The sequence below is a fragment of the Rhinolophus sinicus genome, chromosome 5 (assembly GCF_057876585.1).
Source record: "Rhinolophus sinicus isolate RSI-liver-muscle chromosome 5, RSI-T2T, whole genome shotgun sequence".
NCBI lineage: Eukaryota > Metazoa > Chordata > Mammalia > Chiroptera > Rhinolophidae > Rhinolophus > Rhinolophus sinicus.
In genome coordinates this window covers 34,564,843-34,585,674 of record NC_142505.1, presented here as the reverse complement: position 1 = coordinate 34,585,674, position 20,832 = coordinate 34,564,843, and the positions used below count along the sequence as shown (strand labels likewise).

General features: G+C 46.4%; 1 protein-coding gene across 4 annotated transcripts in view; it reads right to left on the bottom strand.

Annotated features, from left to right (window-relative positions):
- Positions 1 to 20,832, bottom strand: part of EPHB1 (EPH receptor B1) — a 418,394-nt gene that overhangs the window by 71,469 nt on the left and 326,093 nt on the right. For all 4 annotated transcript variants that reach the window (XM_019748047.3, XM_074312877.2, XM_019748058.3 and 1 more), the window contains 4 exons: positions 20,315 to 20,439; positions 12,662 to 12,824; positions 10,111 to 10,219; positions 9,188 to 9,252 (listed from right to left, as the gene is read on the bottom strand). In XM_019748047.3, coding sequence (XP_019603606.1) covers positions 9,188 to 9,252; positions 10,111 to 10,219; positions 12,662 to 12,824; positions 20,315 to 20,439 — 462 coding nt within the window. The remainder of the gene's footprint in view (positions 1 to 9,187; positions 9,253 to 10,110; positions 10,220 to 12,661; positions 12,825 to 20,314; positions 20,440 to 20,832) is intronic.

Below are 20,832 nucleotides of genomic sequence, written 5' to 3'. Positions count from 1 at the left end.
GTGTGTGTGTCTGTGTGTGTGTACATGTGCATGCATGCACACCATGCGATGTCACAGCTGCTCTTCTGGGGCCAGGGATTTTGATTGTCACTGAAGCCTTTCACAAGAAGCTGTAAAGGCTGCAAGGAGCCTCGGAGTGGTGATGCAATGTTAATTAGAATGTCTGGCCTCTATGCAACGGTAGGAATCACTTGTTTTCCCTGAAATTGAGGATACTGTTGTTACATTGAGGAAAGAAAATGGAAATAAAAAGTCAAGTAAATAGCTTAAGCTGGGTGTTTTCTTCTGCTAGGGTCTGATCGGGCTGACCTAGGAAATGGTCCTGGCCTGCCTTCTCTGGCTGGGGGAAGTGATCCGTCTGCCCTAAACCAGAAGAGTGATTTGGCTGAGCACGTGCACACAATGGCTCCCACTGCATCACCTCATCTCCGAATGACACATCTCTCCAGACTTCTCTCCCGCATTACAGCTAGCCTTTCTCAAGTCCCAAAAGATGATGAGAAAAAAGAATGCCTTTAGCTAGGCAGAACAGGCCATTTATCTTTCGGCTCATTTTGTGTTTCTGCATAAATCCTGCATCAGCCTGTTCCTGCTCCCACTTGCCAGTGAGCAGTTTTTAATTATCAGGAAAATGGTATTTAGTGCAATGAATCACCAGACAGTGAACAAGGAATTCAAGTCAGCTGCCGACTCGGGCAGAGCCAAACATTTGGAGACAGGGCTCAGAAAATGTTCTCAGACTGCGAGTGTTGGGGAAATATTATTAGTGGCAGTAATAATAATATTAAATGCAATATAGCTCAATAATGTAAGGTATTTCACAACGCTCTGCACAATGCCTCCCATTATTATTAATATTATATGTTTATAATATTTAACAGTTTCCAATTCTTTTTAACATAGGTTACATGTCTTTGGCACAAAAATGGTATGTATGGATCTAAACTTCTGATTGCTAGTGCCTTGAGAGAAACATTTTTTTCTAGTTTATGATTTTCTAGTTTATTAATTTGTATTAAAGATCTAATTTATAGATCTTTGTTCTTTGACCTCAAAACCCATTTATGCTATGGCTGGGTCATAGCCTAGACTGCCTAAAGCTTTAAAGGATCATAGTCCTACAGGATTTGCTAAATCTTAAACATGAACCAAGGCTTTAAATATATTAAGTTGGGGAAGAAATGACTTAGCCACAATTCAGAGCCTTCCAGCATGTCACAGAGCAGTCACTGAGGCAAAAGGAACTCCGGGCCATTGTCAGAATCGGGGGGCTGTCAAAAGTGAAGAGGCTGCAACAGATTCTGGGGATGTTGGCAGATGTGTGGAGTGTATCTAAAAGGTCAGTTTACAAGCTTACAAGTGCCGGGTTCTCAGGTAAGAGCAGAAGTGGGCTGGGAAAGGGCCGGTTCCAAACAGTAGGTGACATTTAGGGATTACAAGCTGAGGGAGACGACTGAATGCTCTTCTTCAGCCCTCCTGTGCATTCCGAAAGTATTATACAAAGTCAGCATCATGGGCGCTGAGTAGGTCCATGGAAAGCACGACTGTCCAGGAGGCTTCGAGGGTGCCAAGAAGAGCCTGATGCCTTCCAGCTGGTGAGATTCTTAGAGTCCCACAGGATGGTTCCAGAAAAGAGAGTCAGTTGGGCTGTTCTCAGCCACTGATATCTTGTGTCCCAGCCGGTTTCATGGAGCCATGAAAAAGAGGCAAGTGTGTTTCCTTGGTCCCCACTGTGGACCCAAGGCAGACTTTGTCATCTGTGTGACTCATTTCAATTTAAATTTGATCCAGATATCTAAGCACAAAAGGGAAGCAGTTTAGAAAGGGGAGCATATGCAATTCAGTCCCTGGAAGGGATTTCATCCTACCCTCTGCCTCAATACATTGATCACTCCTCATTTTTCTCAGCACTGACTGGACACCCAAATAGCACTGTTCCAGGGACTGTGGGAGCTACAGGAAAAATAAAGTTCATGAACTTCTTCAGGCAATTAAGACATGAAATAACTGGGGTACGATGCTGAAGAGGCTAGACGCAGGAGCCTACACCTGGAAACAAGCTGTAAGTGCTACAGAAACCAGAGAAGGCAGAGATGTATGAATGCCAGTCTTCAAGGTCAGAATCCTAAAAGGACAAGTCACATGGTCATGCATTGGAGAGGGAGAAGCTTGTCATGAGGCGCAGCTCAGGGAGAGGCCCACCATTTCATGAGTGAGGAGAGTGTGACCCGCTTGAATGTGGAGAGAAAGGGGGTGTGAAGTGGAACAGTGCTGATGTACTAGCATGAGAGTGCCCTGATTACCAAACAAAGGCGTTAGGATTGATTCCATCGGACACTCAGCTAACAACTGTTCCACCAGCAGGGAAGGGGTGTACGGAGAGCAAGGCACTGGGGAGTTCATTTTGCTGGCTGGCTGCAGCATTCGCATGCACTGTTGTGGGGAAGGGGCTGGAGGCTGAGCAAACAACTATGAGGTTGTTGCAATAATTAAGGTGGAAGATAACAGTATTCCACGGTGAGAACAGAAAATGAAGCAAGAGAAATTTCAAAGGAATTTGGTGAGTAATTAAAAGTAGAGAAATAAGGAGGGACAAGAAGAATTCAAAGCAATGTCAGGACTTCTAGAATGAAGTGGTACTATGAACCAGGTAATGGACTTTGGAAAAGAAACCCTATGGTCAGGGGACTTGGTACGTGTGGTTTTAGATTTTGAAGGTGCACATAAAATAGGTAAAGACTCAAAGTCAGAAAACTCAGAATTGAAACAGAGCTGGAAGACTGGATGTGGAGTTGTAGATTTGGGAGGTACATGGGTGGTTGCTGAAGCTGCTGATGGGAAAGGCTGAAGATGGAGCCGTCTTGGAATGAACATACCAGAAAGGGTGATGGGCACTAGAAACAGTTTGTTCCACCTGCTTCTGAGGCCTGAGACCAAGACAATGGGTGGTTGTCTTTCTCCAAGAAAGAGCAGAGGTCCTGGGTGTCCAGCCAGGACTTGGGAAAGAATCCAAGAGGAGAGCCCCAGGGTGGGCAACAAGCCTGAACAGAAAAGCATTCTGAGGATCTGACGGTGCTCTTCCTTCCACCTTCTGTTTGGGGGTTTCACCACATTCTCAAGCTTAGTTCTTTACCCCACGGTTATTGCCTAATATGTGTCTCCAGGAGGAAAGCGAACCACCACAGTCTAGTTGCTACTGAGGAAGGAATTTCAGGAAAAGGGTTTAACATCTCCCTGCTTCTTAGGTATCAATGACCAGGTCAGGCAGGTCCTTTCAGGCAAAGTCCACTGGTTCTGGGCCATGAAAATCATTCTGGGAACCTGACAGCCACAGCCAATGAGCTCAAGACTAAAAGAGTGAACGTGGTTTCTAGAGACTCTGGCTTAGAGCCAGCAGCAGACACATGGGTGAATCGAGCTCATTAAATTTATTTGCCTTTTAATAAGCACCCACTGAAAACTCAGCCACCTTCTTATACCAGGGGGCCTTTCCTCCTCTCCCCCAAGGCCCTTATTTACTTATGCTCAGTTACAAATGCTCCCGTTACATCAAGAAGAGGCAGCCAAAATTTCCAGTCTGTCTCCCTCCCTTAGGGGGTACACCTGACCTTTACTCTCGTGCGTAAGGTGATTTTCAGAGGGCTAGATGTTGTAGCCTCGATAGTTCTAAAACACCCAGAGTCAAGAAAGCTGGGGGTAGAAACTTGGAGCTAGATGTTTTTTCTAGGTCTAATCTAGTTGAAGCTCCCTCCTAAAACGGAATTTGTTCTACATCTTTAACTGACAACTGTCTCTGCTTGAACGCTTCTAAGAACAGAGAGCTCACCTCCGCACAAAGCAGCCGGCCTCTGTGTTGGACAGCTCCAGTTTGGGGTTGGGGGGGAAGTTGTTATATTGCAGCAAGTCTGCCTCCTTGGATCTTTCCCTTGATGGTTCCATTTAACCTCATGCAGCACGACATCTCCTTCCCTTTACCATAATGGTGTCATGCTTGATGATGACCTCTAGGTCCCTGCCTGCGTTTCTCCAACACCAAACTGGTGCTTCCTAGTCTCTCAGGTAACAGATTAGGACTGGACACCCTCCACAGGCCAGCTGCTGTCCTCTGGATAGGTGCTTTTCTGACAATGTTCTTTCTGAAATGGGGTCCCCAGAACCAAGAACACCACTCTTAGATGTGTTCTTACCAGCACAGAGGACAGTGTGTCTGTGCATCACTTCCTCTGATTCGAATTTTAATTGGGACTACAGAGTCAGACCCGCGTTTAAAAACTGGTTTTACAAATCACTAATTCTAAGACTCCGGACATGTGGCTTGTCCCCTCTTGAGGTTCTGTTTCTTCATGTGCAAAACCTACCTCATGGGATAATTATGAAGATTAAATTAGTTAATACAGGTAAAGTACTTAATACAGTCAGTGCTCAAAATTGGAGTATTACTCTGTCTCAGTAACAGTGCTTGGCTTCTTTATCAGCTATAAATCACTCATATTAAGAATGTGGTCAACTAAATACCTACTTTTTTTTTTTTCCACACAAGCAAATAGCAAGTCAGGTCTCCTCCTTTTTTGTACTGCTTCCTTTTTGTTTTAACCTAAACACTAGATTCTAGATTTATCCCTCTACATTTCATCTGGCAGATTTCAAATTAGCATTCAAAGCTGACGGATAGTTCTGAATTTTGATTCTGTCTTCGACGGTGTTAGTTATGCTCGCCGACTCTTACCTACAAACTTGATAAGCATCCTAGGCTTGCACCTGACTCATGAATTTAAACACCAATCAAACAAACAAGAGATTGAATTGGACAAGGAGTAGAATAAACCTGGTAACTTCCTGTCTGGCTGACAGAGTCACTAACCCACTTTTTTCTGCTATGAAGACAAGCTCTGTCCCCACTTTACAACGCTTTTCCTTAGGAGAGAATCAAATATTTTTGTGAAATTAGAAATTGACTGCCTCTGCCATTCCTCTTGAATTTACTAAATGTGTAACCCTAGTAAATGTGATAAAGTCCTCATTATTTTTTCTTAATAATCCTTTGTTGGTCCCTAATGGTCACTGAATTCAGTTTTAAATGCCCAGAACGCATGTGCTTCAGTCTCTTCAAGTATTATATTTAGCAGGAACCAAGCTCACCCCTCTGTTCTGCAACCTCCGTGCTCTGCCCTCTTACCCTGTGTGAAAATCAGTGTGTTGGCCGGTCTACGGTCTTTGGGCACATACCCCCCATTATTTTCGCTTTTCTCAAAGCTTAATAATTATAGCTCTGTGATTATATCTGTGGTTGCCTGCAACATGGAAATGGTTTTGTTAGGGTTGCTTTCTGAAAGCCCCTGACCCCTTACCAAACTTTTGTCTTCCTCTCTCCCCACCCCTACACACTCCATCCAACTCAGAAATCAATGAGATTGGTGTCAACCACGATCAAGTGTGTAGTTCCCTGAGCCCCATCAGTACCTAGTAGTGTTTCCCAAATGCAGACTCAACTGGAACTTTTCTAAGATAGATTCCCAAGCCCACCTGACCCACCTGGGTCATCCTGTCCAGGCAATTTTCAGTCAGCCAGCACTTTCTGAGAATTGACCCACATAAACCTCCATCTGTCTGCCTCTTCCTGGACATGGGAAACCCACAGTCCTGCCCACTCACCTTGAACATGAACCACAGGTTCCCAGGCTCTTCATCCAAGCATCCAACACCACTACCAGCATACTTTCTCTTCCCAACCCACCTTTCCTCTAGTCTCCCCAGATCCCAATCTCCGTGTCACATGTCTGTTCACTGTGCTCCAGGCTCAGAAGACAGACATAAACCGGCATCCTAGAGAGCACAATGCTTTCAAAGTGACCAGATATGCCACGTCTGGTCACCAGGCAGGCTACAGAAGGTTCTCCACTTGCAAATGTTTACATTATGTCTCCTACAGCTTTTGTATCATCTTGGGAGGCAGGTCTGTGAGGGAAGGGACCATCAGCGTCTCTCTGGTGCCCTGTGTCCTGCCTGCAGGGACGAGGCAGGGTCCGCTGAGGCACTGATGAGTGAGGCTGGAGAACTGCTGCAGGTTTTCCCTCTGAAACCAGTGACATCTGCTGCAGGTTTTCTGTCACTCCCAGAGTAGGAAGCCCTCAGAGTTCCAGGTTGCTATCCACATCCCAGTGAGGTGCATGCACATGGATGCCCCAGGTGTAATGACATGCACACCTTCAGATTAGGCTTTATTGAACTTTCTGTCTTCTGTAGTGGGACCCGGGGGGATGAGGTGGGGTGGGGACTAACAAACTACCAACCAGGACACCTGGGAATAGTCCTCAGCCCATTCTCACCTGCTCCTGACCACCAGACAATTTGAGCCTTCGCAATATGGGAAGAGCATGGGCTCTGCAGCCAGACTTAGGTGGTATGTGGTCCACTTCTGCCACCTATGAGCCATGTGACCTGGGTAAGTCATTTAACCTCTCTAGATTAATGAGTACCTCTGAGAGTGGTTGTCAGGGTCAGAAAAGTTGAAGGGAGCTACCAGAATAAAGTTCCCAAAGCATGATGCAGAATAGACGTTTTGTAATTGATGATTACTAACCCTTCCCCATCTGGGACCAGGCCCGTCCCCCATCAGAGCCTTGTTTCTTCTTCTATTATGTGTGTGCTGAGTCTTCCTCCAGCTCTACAGTCCCCCTGCTGTGATTCCCCAACAGTAATAGCTTTAGTAAGAGGCACTGATGTCCACGGGAGAAAATGCACTAATGCAATTCAATGCGTGAGACTATAAGTTTAGAGAACCTGGGTACAAATTGGAGCCAGGTTTCAGGGACTGGATAAAAAAAGAACAGTTATGAATAGAGGAAAAGGACGTTTATAAAAGGTGAACTGAATTAAAAAGAAGACAGACTTCTAAGGCAGCCAAGGGAGTGAACTCTGGTCCATAAAGAACTCTGCGTCCGTCCGAGTCACAGAGATGGCGAGTACACAGCCTGTCAACACTGTCCTCAGCTGTCTTCACCAGTGGCAGCAAGGTTACTATGACTGCAGACTGAGTTTTGGGTGGACCTGGGAACCAGAGAAGCCTGTTTCTGTTGACTTTAGAGGTGACAGAGTCCCCCAGAACAGGGCTGTGAACATTTTGGAAGCACCTCTGTGCATGTGGGTGCCACAGGGTGGCCCAGCAGAGCTGGGCCCTCCAGAGCAGGAGAATGGCCAGATCTCAGGTAGAAGTCCCCAACAAGTCACCAAGCTGCACCTGACTTACTGATTGGGAACCCTCTGTACCCCACCCAAGGAGTAATAACAAGGTTTAGCTTGCATGCCTTTAAAATGGGGAGCTCTCTCCTAGCACAACCCATTCTAACCATGGCTAGTCTTCAAAATGGTATTCCTCCTTTTGAACCCAATTTTGTGTCCTCTGCCTTCAGGCTGACATGGCCATCTCTAAATGTCTCATCCAGAGCGTTCTCAGGAAGCCAAATCTGAAGTGGACTTTACCATGGCCCTCGATGTGGCAAAGAGTGAAGAGCAGGGAGCGGGGGAATGTCAGAATGCTGAGGCAGAGGCCGGGAGGCAGGCAGGTGGAGAAAGCCCTTCATAATCCTGCTGCACCCGGAGGGGGCACCTTCCCCTGAGAATCATAGATACAATAAAGTCTTTGTTGTTCAGCTGGGGAAGCTAAGGCCTTGCCTGCAAGGGTTAATGCACAGGTTAGCATAAGGGAAAGCACCATTGGACTTCCCAGTGAGGCAGGGAGGCAGGATGTGGGAACAGAGAAAGAAGGTAGTAGGGTTTTCCCTCCTGAAACCAGTGACATCTGGTTAAAATGGAGGCCTGGAGTGGCCTGCAGTAGGACAGAAAGTGGGGTAAATGGGATTCTGAGTGTTTTAGAAGCTGTGTGTGTGAATTTAGAGAGGGGCCACTGTTCGAAATCCCCACCCCCAGTTTCTGCTGCCTCAGGGCCTCTGAGGCAGCCCAGTGATGACTGTTTCGACAACAGCCCAGCTGCCAGGGGCTTGGTCCTCTACAAGCCCTCGGCAGGTTCTTGCCTTGGATTGAAAGACCCTAGAGAACAAGACCACACCTACAGAGTGGCTTTTGTACAGCTCAAGCCAGCACTGGCCATGTTAGAACATAAGCTCCTTCGTGATAAAGCTGCTGTGTGGATGTCTTGGAGATGTAACCGTGGAGAAGGGATGAGTTTGAGCCATGAGAACTTTTGCATCTGAGCCCATTTTCACTCTCAGAACTGGCCACTCAAGGCATGCTTAGCGTGCGTCTGTAGACAAGGTCTGTTTTCCATGCTCACTGCTGCGTGAACAGGAAGAAAAGGGCTTACATTGCAACAGGGGGATTTAACTGAGGTGAGGCTTACAGAAGAAGCCTGTGACAGCACAGCGCAAAGTGCTGGGACAGATTTCTGAGGACATCCGTGGAATTCAAAAGGAGTTATTCAGAAACAGATCACGTCTGCTGCAAGGATTAAGCGTACCGCTTTCTAGAGGCAGGAAGGTGGCCCAAGTGACCCAGTGAGAGACCTTTTCAGACCATGCAATGTTGTAATTACACAGATGAAAGAATAATTCTGACATAAGACTTTACGTTGCACATTGGTGAGGGGAAATTTTAGCTATAAAAATATTATATGTCATTTTTTAAAGAAAGAGGAGTAGGATAATGAGAGAGAAAAACTTTTAAGGTACTTTTTAAAAGAAAACACTTGGGAGATATCCCCACACTTTGGCCTCTTGGGCTCTGCTATCTTTTTAATTCCCTACATTCATGTTCTCTGGCTTATCTGTGAATTTGGCTAACACATTCCCCAGCCGCTCGGTTGGATAAGATAAGGCAGAAGATGTTAATAGGGAACCCTCCATCTTTTCTCACTGTGTCTGATTTCAGGATTCATTGACTTGCTAAACCAATCTTTTCCCTGCATTCCGTGTCCTATATGGGCTTATCAATGCAGAAGATAATCTACTTGCCAGGCATCCAATGAGTGCCCACAATGGGCAGTCAGCAGATGGGGCGGCAGCCTGGGCTCCCTGGGGACCTGCAAAGAGAGGTGGTGCTGGGGCACTGGGGGCTAAAAGGAGGCCTGAGGTCAGGACTGGCCAGTCTGGCTACAAGGAGCTCTCCAAGCACTTGCCTGCTCTACTCAGTAGCTCTCCAGGGGTCACGCAATGGGTGTGTGCTTTCTACTCACCTCTGCCCGTGCTGTAATGCTGGAGCTTGTCGCTGTATACAGCCTCTTTGCTGTAAGCCCGTTTCCTATGAACACAAGGAAGAGGAGCTGTCTCAGCTTTTCTGCTCCAGGGAGCTCCGCCTAGGCCTCCTGTCCTGATGGGGGCTTACCCAGGCATCTCCTGGCATGGGGAACTGCAACTCTCACTTTAGGTGTAGCTCCTATCGTGGCAGGTGCTCTAGTCTGACCACTACTGTGGGCAGCTGGGTCTGCTTTCGAGCCAAGGTCTTTCAGAGGCCAGGCAGGGCTATGGGCCCCTTTCAGAGCTTGGGTTAGAGGCTCTTGAGGATGCCGATTAGGGCTCTGGCTGCACTGCAGCACTGCTTGGGAGGGGCCAAGCACAGGGCTTCGCACAGCAGAATCTGGGCTAACCACCAAAAGCAGTAGCAACAGCATTAAAAATTCACAAGGCCTTCAGGGCCAGCGCTTCTGCAGAACTCGGAGTTCCTCTTTTCCTCCTTGGTTCCCCTACACACAGCTGCCTTGTGCCCTCTGCTGAGAATCTTGGCTCTCTAACCAGAGGATGGGCTGTGGCACAGGCTGTGATCCTCCAGTGGGTCAAATGCAATTTAGTCACTGTCACTCCGAAACACTGTCGTGTGTGAGGGGGGCTAACGCCTTGGTTAAAATGAGGCTTGAGGATGGGTGCTGTTTATTCATTGCCTTCCCTAGCTCTTATAGAGGAATTGATCCCAGGCACAGAGAAAATAAATAATCTGGGGAATTCTTGGCAGCCTGTGGATTGAGACGGAGTGATGATCAGGAGTCAGGCCGTGTGTCCATGAACGGCCAGGACTGGTCCAGTCTGTGTGACCGGGAAGGGGTCCAAATGTGGGGCTTCCTAGTCTGAGGAGAGCAGGCTGGGGTGGGAGTGGAGGGCCTACCTGCTACAGACGATGGAGATAGCCACCAAGGACACGACAAACACAACGCCAGCCGCCGCCGAGCCAGCAATCAGGGGCAGCTGCTCCCTCAGCTCAGACTTGTAATCATCTAGGTGAGAAAGAGGCATTAGAATCCTTCCTAGATACCCTTTGCATACAGCTGGTACTCAACGCACGATACCAAAGTCATTCTGTGTATGTGTGTATGTGTGTGTGTGTGTGTGTCCCGAATATTGCATGGGAGATATACTGAAGAGTAAAACATTATTTATTGTTTATGAGAAATTCAAATTTAACTGGCTGTCCTGTACTTTATCTGGCAACCCTGCTGGCAATACCTCTTGCACTGAGGTTCCCATGCCCTGCGTCAGAATCTCCTGAGCCCAGTTGTTAAATATGATTATTTCTGGGCCCTTCCTCAGATCCCCTGAATCAGAACCTCTGGGCAAAGAGCAGGTGTCTGCATGTTTACCAAACACTCCAGGTAATTCTTATGCTCCCCAGTGTTTGGGAATCAGCCTTCAACCCTGTGGGTGAGAAAGAGACTTCTGAAGGCCCGGGGGGGGGGTAGCCCCCCACTTTCTAGACATCAATTTTAAAGACTGAAGGTAAAGTTTCAGTTTCTCTCTGCTGAGAGCTTTTTGTAACATGGATTTTTTTAAAAAATTAGTTTGGCAAAAGAAAAAGAGCAAGGACCCACCATGAGAAGTCCATAACAATGTCTTTATACATTTAAAACGTCATGAAGCAATGTCACCTTCCCACAGGTCCTCCAGCCTCAATGACCCATCATTGATCAACCTGCAGACTCACCTCTGTGCTGCCATCGGGGCCCAAAGCCTCAATGAACATCAGCGAGTGTAATTACTACCAGTGTGTGATCCTCAGTCGTTAAGATTAATACTCCCGAATTTGGCCACTTACCAGAACTCTCTTACATCTAGCACCTCTTGGGTTTACAAAACTTAACTGCCAATGTAAAAGGAATAGCCTTCTTGGGAGAAATTTGTTACATCTTGATTTGTCTAGCAGAATTTCCAAGAGACCGGTGCTCAGATCATTTTGAGTTTTGGGCTTTTAATCCTGGGTACCTCTTGATGCCAAAGTGCCCATAAATCTAGATGGTAAGTGAGGTGCAAAGAGAGGGACAGAAGGAAAAGAAGCCAGCCTGCATTTTTTGTCATACAGCAGCATTACTAATCTGAATAAACTGGCTCACCTTTCCACCCCATCTTAACATCCTCAAAATCTGAAGAAATTTCACCTACAATAAACTCAAAATGGGTTGCAAACTCTAGTCCAACAGGAGCCAGGCAGCTGGCACTAAAGCATCCAGGAGCAAATCACTGGGAAGTGGTGGGCACCCCACAGGGCAGCGGTGGCTCACCATGGAATGCCCACCAGCACGGGATCCTCTTACAGCTACTCCCAAGGAAATGAATATTATGATTTTCATATGGAATCATCTGATTGTTAAATCTTTCTGGTGATTTTTTTAAATTGTTAAAAACTGTAATGTGTCAATATAAAACCTCAAGCTCTGTCAAGTGCCTAGTCAGAGAGTGCTGGCTTCAAATAAAATGTTATGTAAGGGCAGGCTTCTTCCTATATGATTTAAGTAAGAAAGGAAAAATTAAAGGCTTTCCATTTGGGTGATTAGGAATAGATTGACATTTGCAAAACTATCAGGAAATAGATCGTAAATGAATAAATAAATATAGATCGTTGGGTCGATAGTATGTAGGTAAATGAATGCATGCACTATGGTAAATGGCTAGCTAAGGAAAAGAGTGAGCCCAATCAGGCAGAAACACCCGACTCAACGCTCAGGTTACAGGGAACTCGGATTTGCATTAGTATTAAGGGGGGTGGTCTCAGAGGAGTGGAGGCGATCATTATAATAGGGAACTAATAAAGCCCACAGGTGGAAGTGTTGTTGGTGACTGACTTTCTGGTCTTGGGGACAATTTGGAAAACAGTGGCCATTCTCTCTGGAGACACCTGAGCTGACCAACTGGAGATTACATATGAAGCTGCTTCAAATATTCTGAGATGCTGGGTGCATGGGGCTGCCACTCCCCAAATTTTGTCTCTCCATTTCCTTCCTGGAGACGTGGGCTCATGCAATGAGGCTTTGAGCTCAGCTCCCAGTGCCTGAGAACAGAGGGCTGCAGTGGGAGTGAGGGTGAAACAGCAGGCTTCTGGGCCCTGCTTCAGAGACAGTAGAGCACACGGACTCTGAGAGGTGTGTGGGTGGGTCTCACTGCTGTGCACGCACAGGACACACGCAGTGACCTCTCTGTATGTGGTATAGAGGCCCTTCAAAGGCAAATCCCCGAGATATTGGAGACACATGCGCCGAACTTCAGACAGATATGCTATCTGGTGAAGCAAGCACGGAGGCAAACCTATTCCACCGCCTTACTGGGAGGCAAACCCTTCTGAGGGAATTCTACTGGAACCCAGCTGGAGGTTGGCATCTTGGCGGTGAGTGCGGCTTCTCCCTCCCCAGCTGCCCAGCCTGCGCTCAGGTCACTGGCCTGCCCCTTACCGTCCGTCAAAGTCTGGAAGCACATCTTGCCGCTGAACTTGCCGTAGCCAGCCACAGTACGGGCGCGCACTTGTACCACGTACACCATGCCTGGCCGCAGGCCATCGATCCGCGCCGTGTTGGTCTGGCTCCTGGCCATGGAGGAGTTGAACTCATTGTGCTCCTGAACAAGAGCAAAGGGAAGGCGTCGGCAGCCCGCTCCTGAGTGCTGCACCCCTAGCCCGCTCTACCTTGCAGCACCCAGGCGCCAGCAGTTCTTGGTCCTGCAGATCTGCTAGAAGTTGTCACCAGACCTAGGCCATCCCTCTGAGTGGGGGCAGACTGGCCTGGCCTGAGGGAGTGTAGAATTGACTCTGGACTATGGAGTGGCTACACTCGGAGCAAATGGCTGAGCTCTCAGGGCCTGGATGGGGGGTTCATGGTCATTTTCTACTCCTCCCCTCCTCAGGGTTCAGAGCAAGAATAACAGAGCACATCCATCTTTGCAAATCCTATCTAGTCTCTGAGCTCAGCAGAAACTACCTGGGTAGAGTGAGCTGCCCCATGAGTGCCTGCCTCTCTTTGTCTTGCTTCTGCTGTTTTCTTTCCTCTCCTCACTCCAGATCTCCCTGGTTACTCCTTACAGTGGCTGTTCTAGATCATTCTATAAGCACCCTCAACTCCTTAAGCAAATGGCTTTACATCCACTCTGCTGAATGTGCGTGTCATTTTGGCGTACCTCCCATACCTGCTTCTGCCTTGGTCTGGGTCTGTCTGGGTCCCTGTCTTCCAGGTCCATCTCCCCCAGACTCCAGGGAGGTCAGGTCCCTTCTCCCTGGAGAGCAGGCCCTGTGTCCTCCCCGCTCCTACCTATTTAGGGGTTGGCCCTGCCCTTCTGTCTGTCACTCTCTCTAGCACCTTCTGCCCTGTCCTCCACAGTTCCTGTTGTCTGTACACACGTGTTCTCAGCATCACACAGGTGTTGCTCCTGTTTCTCATCCTTCTGGCTCCTCTGCCTATTGTGAGTGTCCTGAATCGGTTGCTTCTCTTTGCTACTGATCTTACATATTATAACATTTGGCTTGTGCCTGGATTTTTGTAGCCTCCCATCTTTTCTGCCACTCCCTTCCTGCCTAATCCAAACTTCTTCTTTAAAAAAGATTTCTGACCTTCACTAAAATTAGGATTAGATTAAAAAACAAAGAAACAAACAAAAAAACCTCCTAAAACTAGATTCAAAGGCCCTTCATCATTTCAATCCCTCACATCCCCTAAATCACCACGTTGCTGCCCCTCCAAGGACCACAGCCCTGGCCACCAGACCTTTGCTTAGGCTGTGTTTCCACTGTGCCGTGCCTCTCTCCAGGCGCGTCAGGACCCCTGCACCCTCCAGTTCCCTTAGGCCGACACCCCTCAAGGCCTCCTCTTCTTGGAAGGCTTTCCTCACTACTCCAGCCCGCAGACTTTCTCATCTTGTCCTTCATCATTACACCTCATTCTCAGCACCTTCAGACACAACAGCCTTCTCTCTACTCACTTCCATGGGGGCATCGTGGAGATTAGGGCTTAGTTCTGAGCATGCAGGAACATGAGTTTAGAGTCTGGGCCTGTCCCTGTCTGCACCATGAATCTTAGAGCAAAATGGGGACATCAGTAAAAATGAAGAGCTTGGGTCACTGGGATGGAGGCGCTTAAGTCCCACGTGCAGATCGGGGGTACTGCAACCCGTTCGAGGCACAAAGGTTCCTAGTGGCACAGTGACAAATGAGGGGAACGATGATTACAAGAGTTCTATAAGCCGCATCCTCCATCGACAACAGATAAAATTTGGGGAGCTGAGCCAGGACAAAAGAAGTATAGTAAAATGAGTAGACATGAACGTTGTCTTAAAATATATAAAAGTCGACTTTGCAAAGGCGAAGATGACCGGATGTGTGCTCATTCATTCATTTGGCCAGGCAGCCACATGTATGACACATTACAATATACTGGGTATTGTACATGGGCTACAGGCACTAAGGCATGGTCCCTCTCCTGTGGGGACACAACATCTTGTGGGGTGGACCAGAAAATAAACACATGATGACAACCGTGTTGACTGAGTGCCTTGGCAGAGGGCAGCTCAGGGGGCTGCGGAGGAACAGCAAAGGGTCACACGGTCCAAACTGATAAAGAGGGTAGGAGGAGCTCAGAAAAGGGTGACATGAGTTGAGTTCTGAAAGATAAAATAAATTAGCCACACAGAGAAATGTGGGGAGTGAGAGCTGAATAGAATATCCCATGGGAACAGAATAAAACATACAAAAATGAGGTCTAAAGGAGTTCAGGAGCCCACAAGTAACTGGGTATAGCTGGAGTGTGGGTGGCATAGGGGTGGTGATGAATGCTTCAGAAGCAGGTGTAAGAGGCCAGCTTGAATAGACAGTCGAAAGTTACAAAGGGGCCCATGTGCACCCTAATGGAGGCTGGGAGAGACTCCCTGAGGAAGGACTACCCCTTTATCATTTGATCTATTTACAAAGCAGGTGGACTCTCCACCATCCCCAATCAGGGATCCAGCAGAAAGAAGACTGTCCACTATAGAAGATGTCGCAAAGAAGTCATCTACATATTTGGTTATTACTAGCTTGACACAGTGGAGAGCTGAGATCTGAAACTATGAAAATCACATCACCTTGCAAGTTAGGACAAAATCCCATTGCTACAACATGAAGGTGACTGCCTGAGGTCTCTGGTTTTCCTGGAATCTATGGAAGTATGCACTGCTTGAAATAAGTGAAGCATTGACTGGGCAGCGCTTTTACTGACAAATGTGTTTTGATGTATTGGCATTTGGATTTTGAGGATACAACATTAACACATAATCATTTTCTAGTCCATACATTTAAGAAGGTCAGTGATTAAAATGAATATCAGTCCTTGTTCCCTTCAAATCCATTAACCAACTTCAGACAAACAAGTGAGAGCGAAGGTCATGGTTGCTTTTTTTGGTCACGTATGACTGATTTCATAAGCACGTGTGAGATAGAGGCTGTGGCCGTTGGGGGCAGAGACCATGTCTCCCTTATTTTTCCATCCCCAATGTGTAGCACAGGGCTGGCCATGCCTGGGTATTCAACCACTCAGTGCTAAATGAATGAATCAACAGCACACTTCTGACCAGTTCTTTGAACCAACCGATTGAGCACAAGATATTGCCAAGGTCTGAAAGAGTTTCTGTGAGAAAATGATCCTAAAATTTGAAGGGCAGGAATTCCCAAGGCCAAAACCAGCCCGTTCTAGCCTAGACAGTTATTATGAAGAGCAAGTAATAATGCTTCATCATTAAGACAGCAGATGTAGATGCTCCTCCCATGGTTTGCCTACAAGCATTGACACCAGGAGTGAAAAGCGCTACAAGACAGTAAACGAGAGAGAATGATGAATGGAAATGTATTCAAATGGGGAAGAAGATGAACATGGGAGAGGCTCTGGGAGTGTCATCAGCTCCAGGCATCTGAGCTCTCTATTAATGAGTTGTTGGAAGAGGCGAAAGCCTCATTGATTCTATTCATAGAGGATAAATTGAAAGGTGTCCCAAGCACAAACCAAGAGGGTGATGGGGGGCAGGAGACCCAGGGAGGGCTTTCAAGGCTTGGAAAACTACAGCCTCTAGCCAGCGACCTGTTTTTGCAATAAAGTTTTCTTGGAACCCAGCCATGCCCATCTATTGACATATTGTTTATGGCTGCTTTCCTGCTATAAAGGCAGAGTTGAGGGGTTGGGATAGAGATTTTATGGCCCACAAGCCTGAAATATTTATTACCTGGTCCTTTACAAAAAAATATTTGCTGACTCCTTGTTTAGAAGAAGTGGCATGAGATGGAGGAGTGGTGGGTTTTGTTTCTTTGGACCGAAACCAGGACATCTACTAGGCTGAGTGCCATTTGTGTTTGCATCTTCTAAAGACCAGGATTCCAAGGCCTTGTGGAGCAGGTGGGCAAATCATTCTGGTTACAAGCAATTGGATTTCAAATTAAGACACAATCTCTTATTTCAGGGTCCACACTAACATTGAGATTGTCAGCATCAGTATGATTACATCCAGCCATATACTGAGCTGAGAAAATACATTGAAATATAGTAAAAATGTCTATGGTTCTGGTGCTGTGACTCCCTAGCTGTGATAATATGTGGTCATGGGTAAGTCATTTAACCTTTCTGTGACTTAGTTGCATCATCTATAAATTGGCTATACCTGGCTTTCAAGAATCTTTCTTTTAAGGGTCAGAACCAATATATCTGTGAGAATCTAGCGCATAACAGGCACTTAATAAAGATGAATTATTATCATTGCGGCTATTATTTCAAAATACCCTCACAAGGTAATATCTTTTCTTTAGTCATATTAGAAATGTTCAAGGCAATGTAACAGATTTTATAGCCAAGCACTTTACACGGGAAGGAGCGTTCTGGAGCAACATTCCAAACAGTAACCAATGCTTTGGCAAATGATCATCTGTGTTTCCATGGAAAGCATTGTACGCTCTGGAGTGGGGACAATAATATGCTTCACGGAGGTATGGAAAGTGCCTTGGACATTGAGCTGCTGTGCATGTGTGTCTGTTAATAATTAGCATAAATTACTGAGAAGTAAGTACATGGCCTGAAATGGGAGAATAAGCTTCCTTCATAACATCAGAAGTGGAGGTTACTTACAGTTTTTTAAGGGAAGAGGTTTGTATGTACAGGTAAAGGCAACAAAGGAGCTTGGACTTGGGCTGGGAAGTGAGGAACCAAGGCGCACAGGCACAATCCTTTCGGGTCTGAGCCTGTCACTAAGGCCTCCACCCCTTTCCCAGGTGTGACTGCCCTTGACAGCAGATGAGGAGGAGGACAGGGGTCTCCCATGCATTCAGCCTCTTACCATCACCGCCACTTGCTTCAGGGCAGAGAACCCAGGCTGTAGGCTCACTTCTAACTGTGTGACTATGGAGGAATTTGGTTTGTTTGTTTATTTTAACTTCTTTGTACATCAGTTTCTTTACCCATTATCAATGATACTAAAATTCACCACACTGAGTTGTGAGGGGGAAAGGGGATAATGTTTTTAAAGCCCCTAGCACCCAATAGGGACACACTAGGGAGAAATTATTCTTCTTTTGAGATGAGTTACGAGGCTTAATTCCATGTGTGAGTGGGAAGGGGGGCTGGGTGGAACCTCACTGGTGACTCTGACTTCACACTGTATACTGGCCACACATGATACCCTGTTAAAATGTTAGGTCAACTCTGGTGATGAAATGAGATCCTTTGGTCAATTGGTCCAAACCGATTGGTCCAAAACATTTCGGAAAGTCAACATTTATTCTATTAACTGATAAAAACATATGCAGCAAATAAGGGTCCCAAATTCAAAGTTGAATGGATATAATGGTTGCTTGTGAATCCAGGTGGTTTAAATTACACCCAATTCACTAAATTTTCTGAATCAACTGTCTACATAACTCAGTATCCTCTAACTGAACAGAACACTGCCTAATCCTCACCGTGCTTGCAAGTTCAACTATAATGGCTGAAGGGCATCCCTCCTCACAGCCTAGACTGGTGATCTGTCTGCCCCTCCACTTTCAGGGAGATCAATTGCTACCATTTAAAAAATGTGAAAACTGTGACCTAGAGTGACTAATTTGACCCCCTCTGCATGGCTGGTTGGGTCTGGAGGGCCCTGGAAACTAGAGCCCCTGCTTTCCAGTACAGTCGTGGCCCACTGTCTAACACTGCCTCTATGTCAGAAGCCTACAGGTCTCCATCCTTGATCTTCTTATTCCCCTTCATCCACTGGATGATCTCGCACAGATGCAGGGCTTTCCCACTATCCACATACTGACAACTTCCAAATGGACATCCCCAACCCCAAACTCTCTCCCAAACTCCAGATGTGCACATCTGGCTGCCTATGCCACATTTCCACTTGACTAGCTCAGAGGCATTTTAGACATTGAGCTGAACTTCTGTCCCTTCCCTCTCACCAAACACTCTCCACCCACAGTAATCCCTTTCTCCATCAATGGTGTTTACATCCTTCTAGTGGGTCAGGCTAAAACCTCCCACATCCAAAATCCAACCTGCGGGAAATCCTTTGGCCTCCATCTTGAGTTTATATATTTGGAAATTAACTGTTTCATCAGCCCTCTGCTTTCACTCCGATTCAAGCCACCATCATTCTTGTCTTAGATGATTATAATCTAGCAGACCTATTTTCAATAGATGATCTTTTTAGAAACGTAAGTTAGATTTTGTAAAATGTAAGTTAGATCATTTTAAAATGTAAGTTAGACTTTGTCTCTGCTCTGCTGCTAACTCTCCTATGGATCCCCATTTCATTTAGTGGGAAAGCTCAAGTTCTTAAAGCCCAACATGATCACCTCCCCTGATTACCTCCCTTCCTGTCAACTATTTCCCCATTGCTTGCATCACTCCAATCATGCTGCTCTCCTCCCTGTTCCTTGAACCACCAGTCAGGATCTGGCCTCAGGGCTGTTATACAAGGTCTCTGTGCCCCAGACGTCTGCTTCCCAACACCCTTACTTCCTTCAGGTCTTAGAACCTATCATCTCCAAGAGGCCTGCCTTTACCATTCCATTTATTTCTGCAAGCAACTCCTTCCCCAAACCTCATCCTCTCGATCCCATTTTACCTTACTCTGCTTTTTCTTTTCCCCTTTACAATAATAATTTTCTGACATACTATACGATTTCCTTAGTTATTATGTCATTGTTCATTGTCCATCTCCTTTTATTGGAAAGTAAGCCCCTTGAGGGAGGAAACTCTTTTTGATCACCAGTATATTCTAAAATAGTACCTGCCAAACAGTAGGCACTTGATAAATACTTGCTGAACAAATAAATGAATGGATCTGGTGCTTTTCAAATAACGTATTGGGTTAGTATAGAAAGAACTGTATTTTCCTGGGATTTTGCAAATGCTGGAGTTTACCATGGTGGGAGGAAGTCCCTGCTTCTCCCACAGACAGACCAGAGATCAACTCCATAGGGCCCTATTTCCTTATTCTTGGCAGCATATGCCCTGCTGTGCGCCCCCAGCCATAGCTGCAAAAATGTAGTCAAGGAAGATAATGTATAAATTTCCATTCCTATTAATTTTTATCTCATCCTTTTAAATTTTCATTTAAATATTTTTAACCTCCATAAATATATTAGTGCAGTAGTACATGCATATGATTTATAAATAGACAACGTCATATTGGAGGTACTTACTCCAAAACTTTGAAGAATACTAGTCTACAATACCACAAAATTTTCAGAAAGTTCAGGTGACCCCTGACAGCTTTGTAGCATCTGCATGAGTATAGCAAGCACATGACTAGGAGAATGGAACCAGTCCTGCCACACTAGCCCAGTGAGCTGTTCAGATAGCAGGGTGATGGGTTGGACGGTTCTCTCCTGAGTTAATACAGTAAATGCCTGGGTTTTGAAGGCTTTTGCCAGGGAAGACCTCTGGTCTCTATCACCACGTCTCTATTACTCTCCCAGAGAGACTCTATTCTCCATCACCAGACTCCTCCCTCCCTCAGGACTGTGCCAGCTTGTCTCCTTGTGTCATCAGCTGGACACTGCCTATGGAACAGTGGCTGGCCCTGGGTCTTGCAAGCCTGAGGCAGAGCTGGCTCACCTTCTCATAGTATCGGATCTCATAGTCCAGGATGATGCCATTGGGCTGCTCCGGCTGCGGCCATGACAAGGTGATGCTCCGCATGGTGGCGCTGACCTGGTGCATGATGGGAACCGTGGAAGGGGCTGTGGAGAAAGGAAGAGACAGGGCATAGAAACAGACCTTCAATTACATGAGAAGTGCCATCTTTCAGAGATAAGGAGGGAGAGAAATGTCATTAGGTTTGAAGCCTGTCCTTTCTTTCTCATCAGCTAAGCTGGATCTGCAGAACTTCCTGCAGGTTTTGCAGAATGAATGGAGTTGGATAACAAAGGAGTGAAAGGTGATAATTTAGGATAGGAGAACATGTATGAGGGCAAGAGCTGGAATGGGCATGAAATCTTCTGGGTAAGGAGGAGGAAGTCTTGACCAAAACAAGAGAAGGTTGGAGGAATCCTGGAAAAACAATGTGGCCTGGCAAGCTGGAGCCAATTAGGGACAAGTCTAGGCTTCAGACAATAAGTAGGACAAGAAGAGCA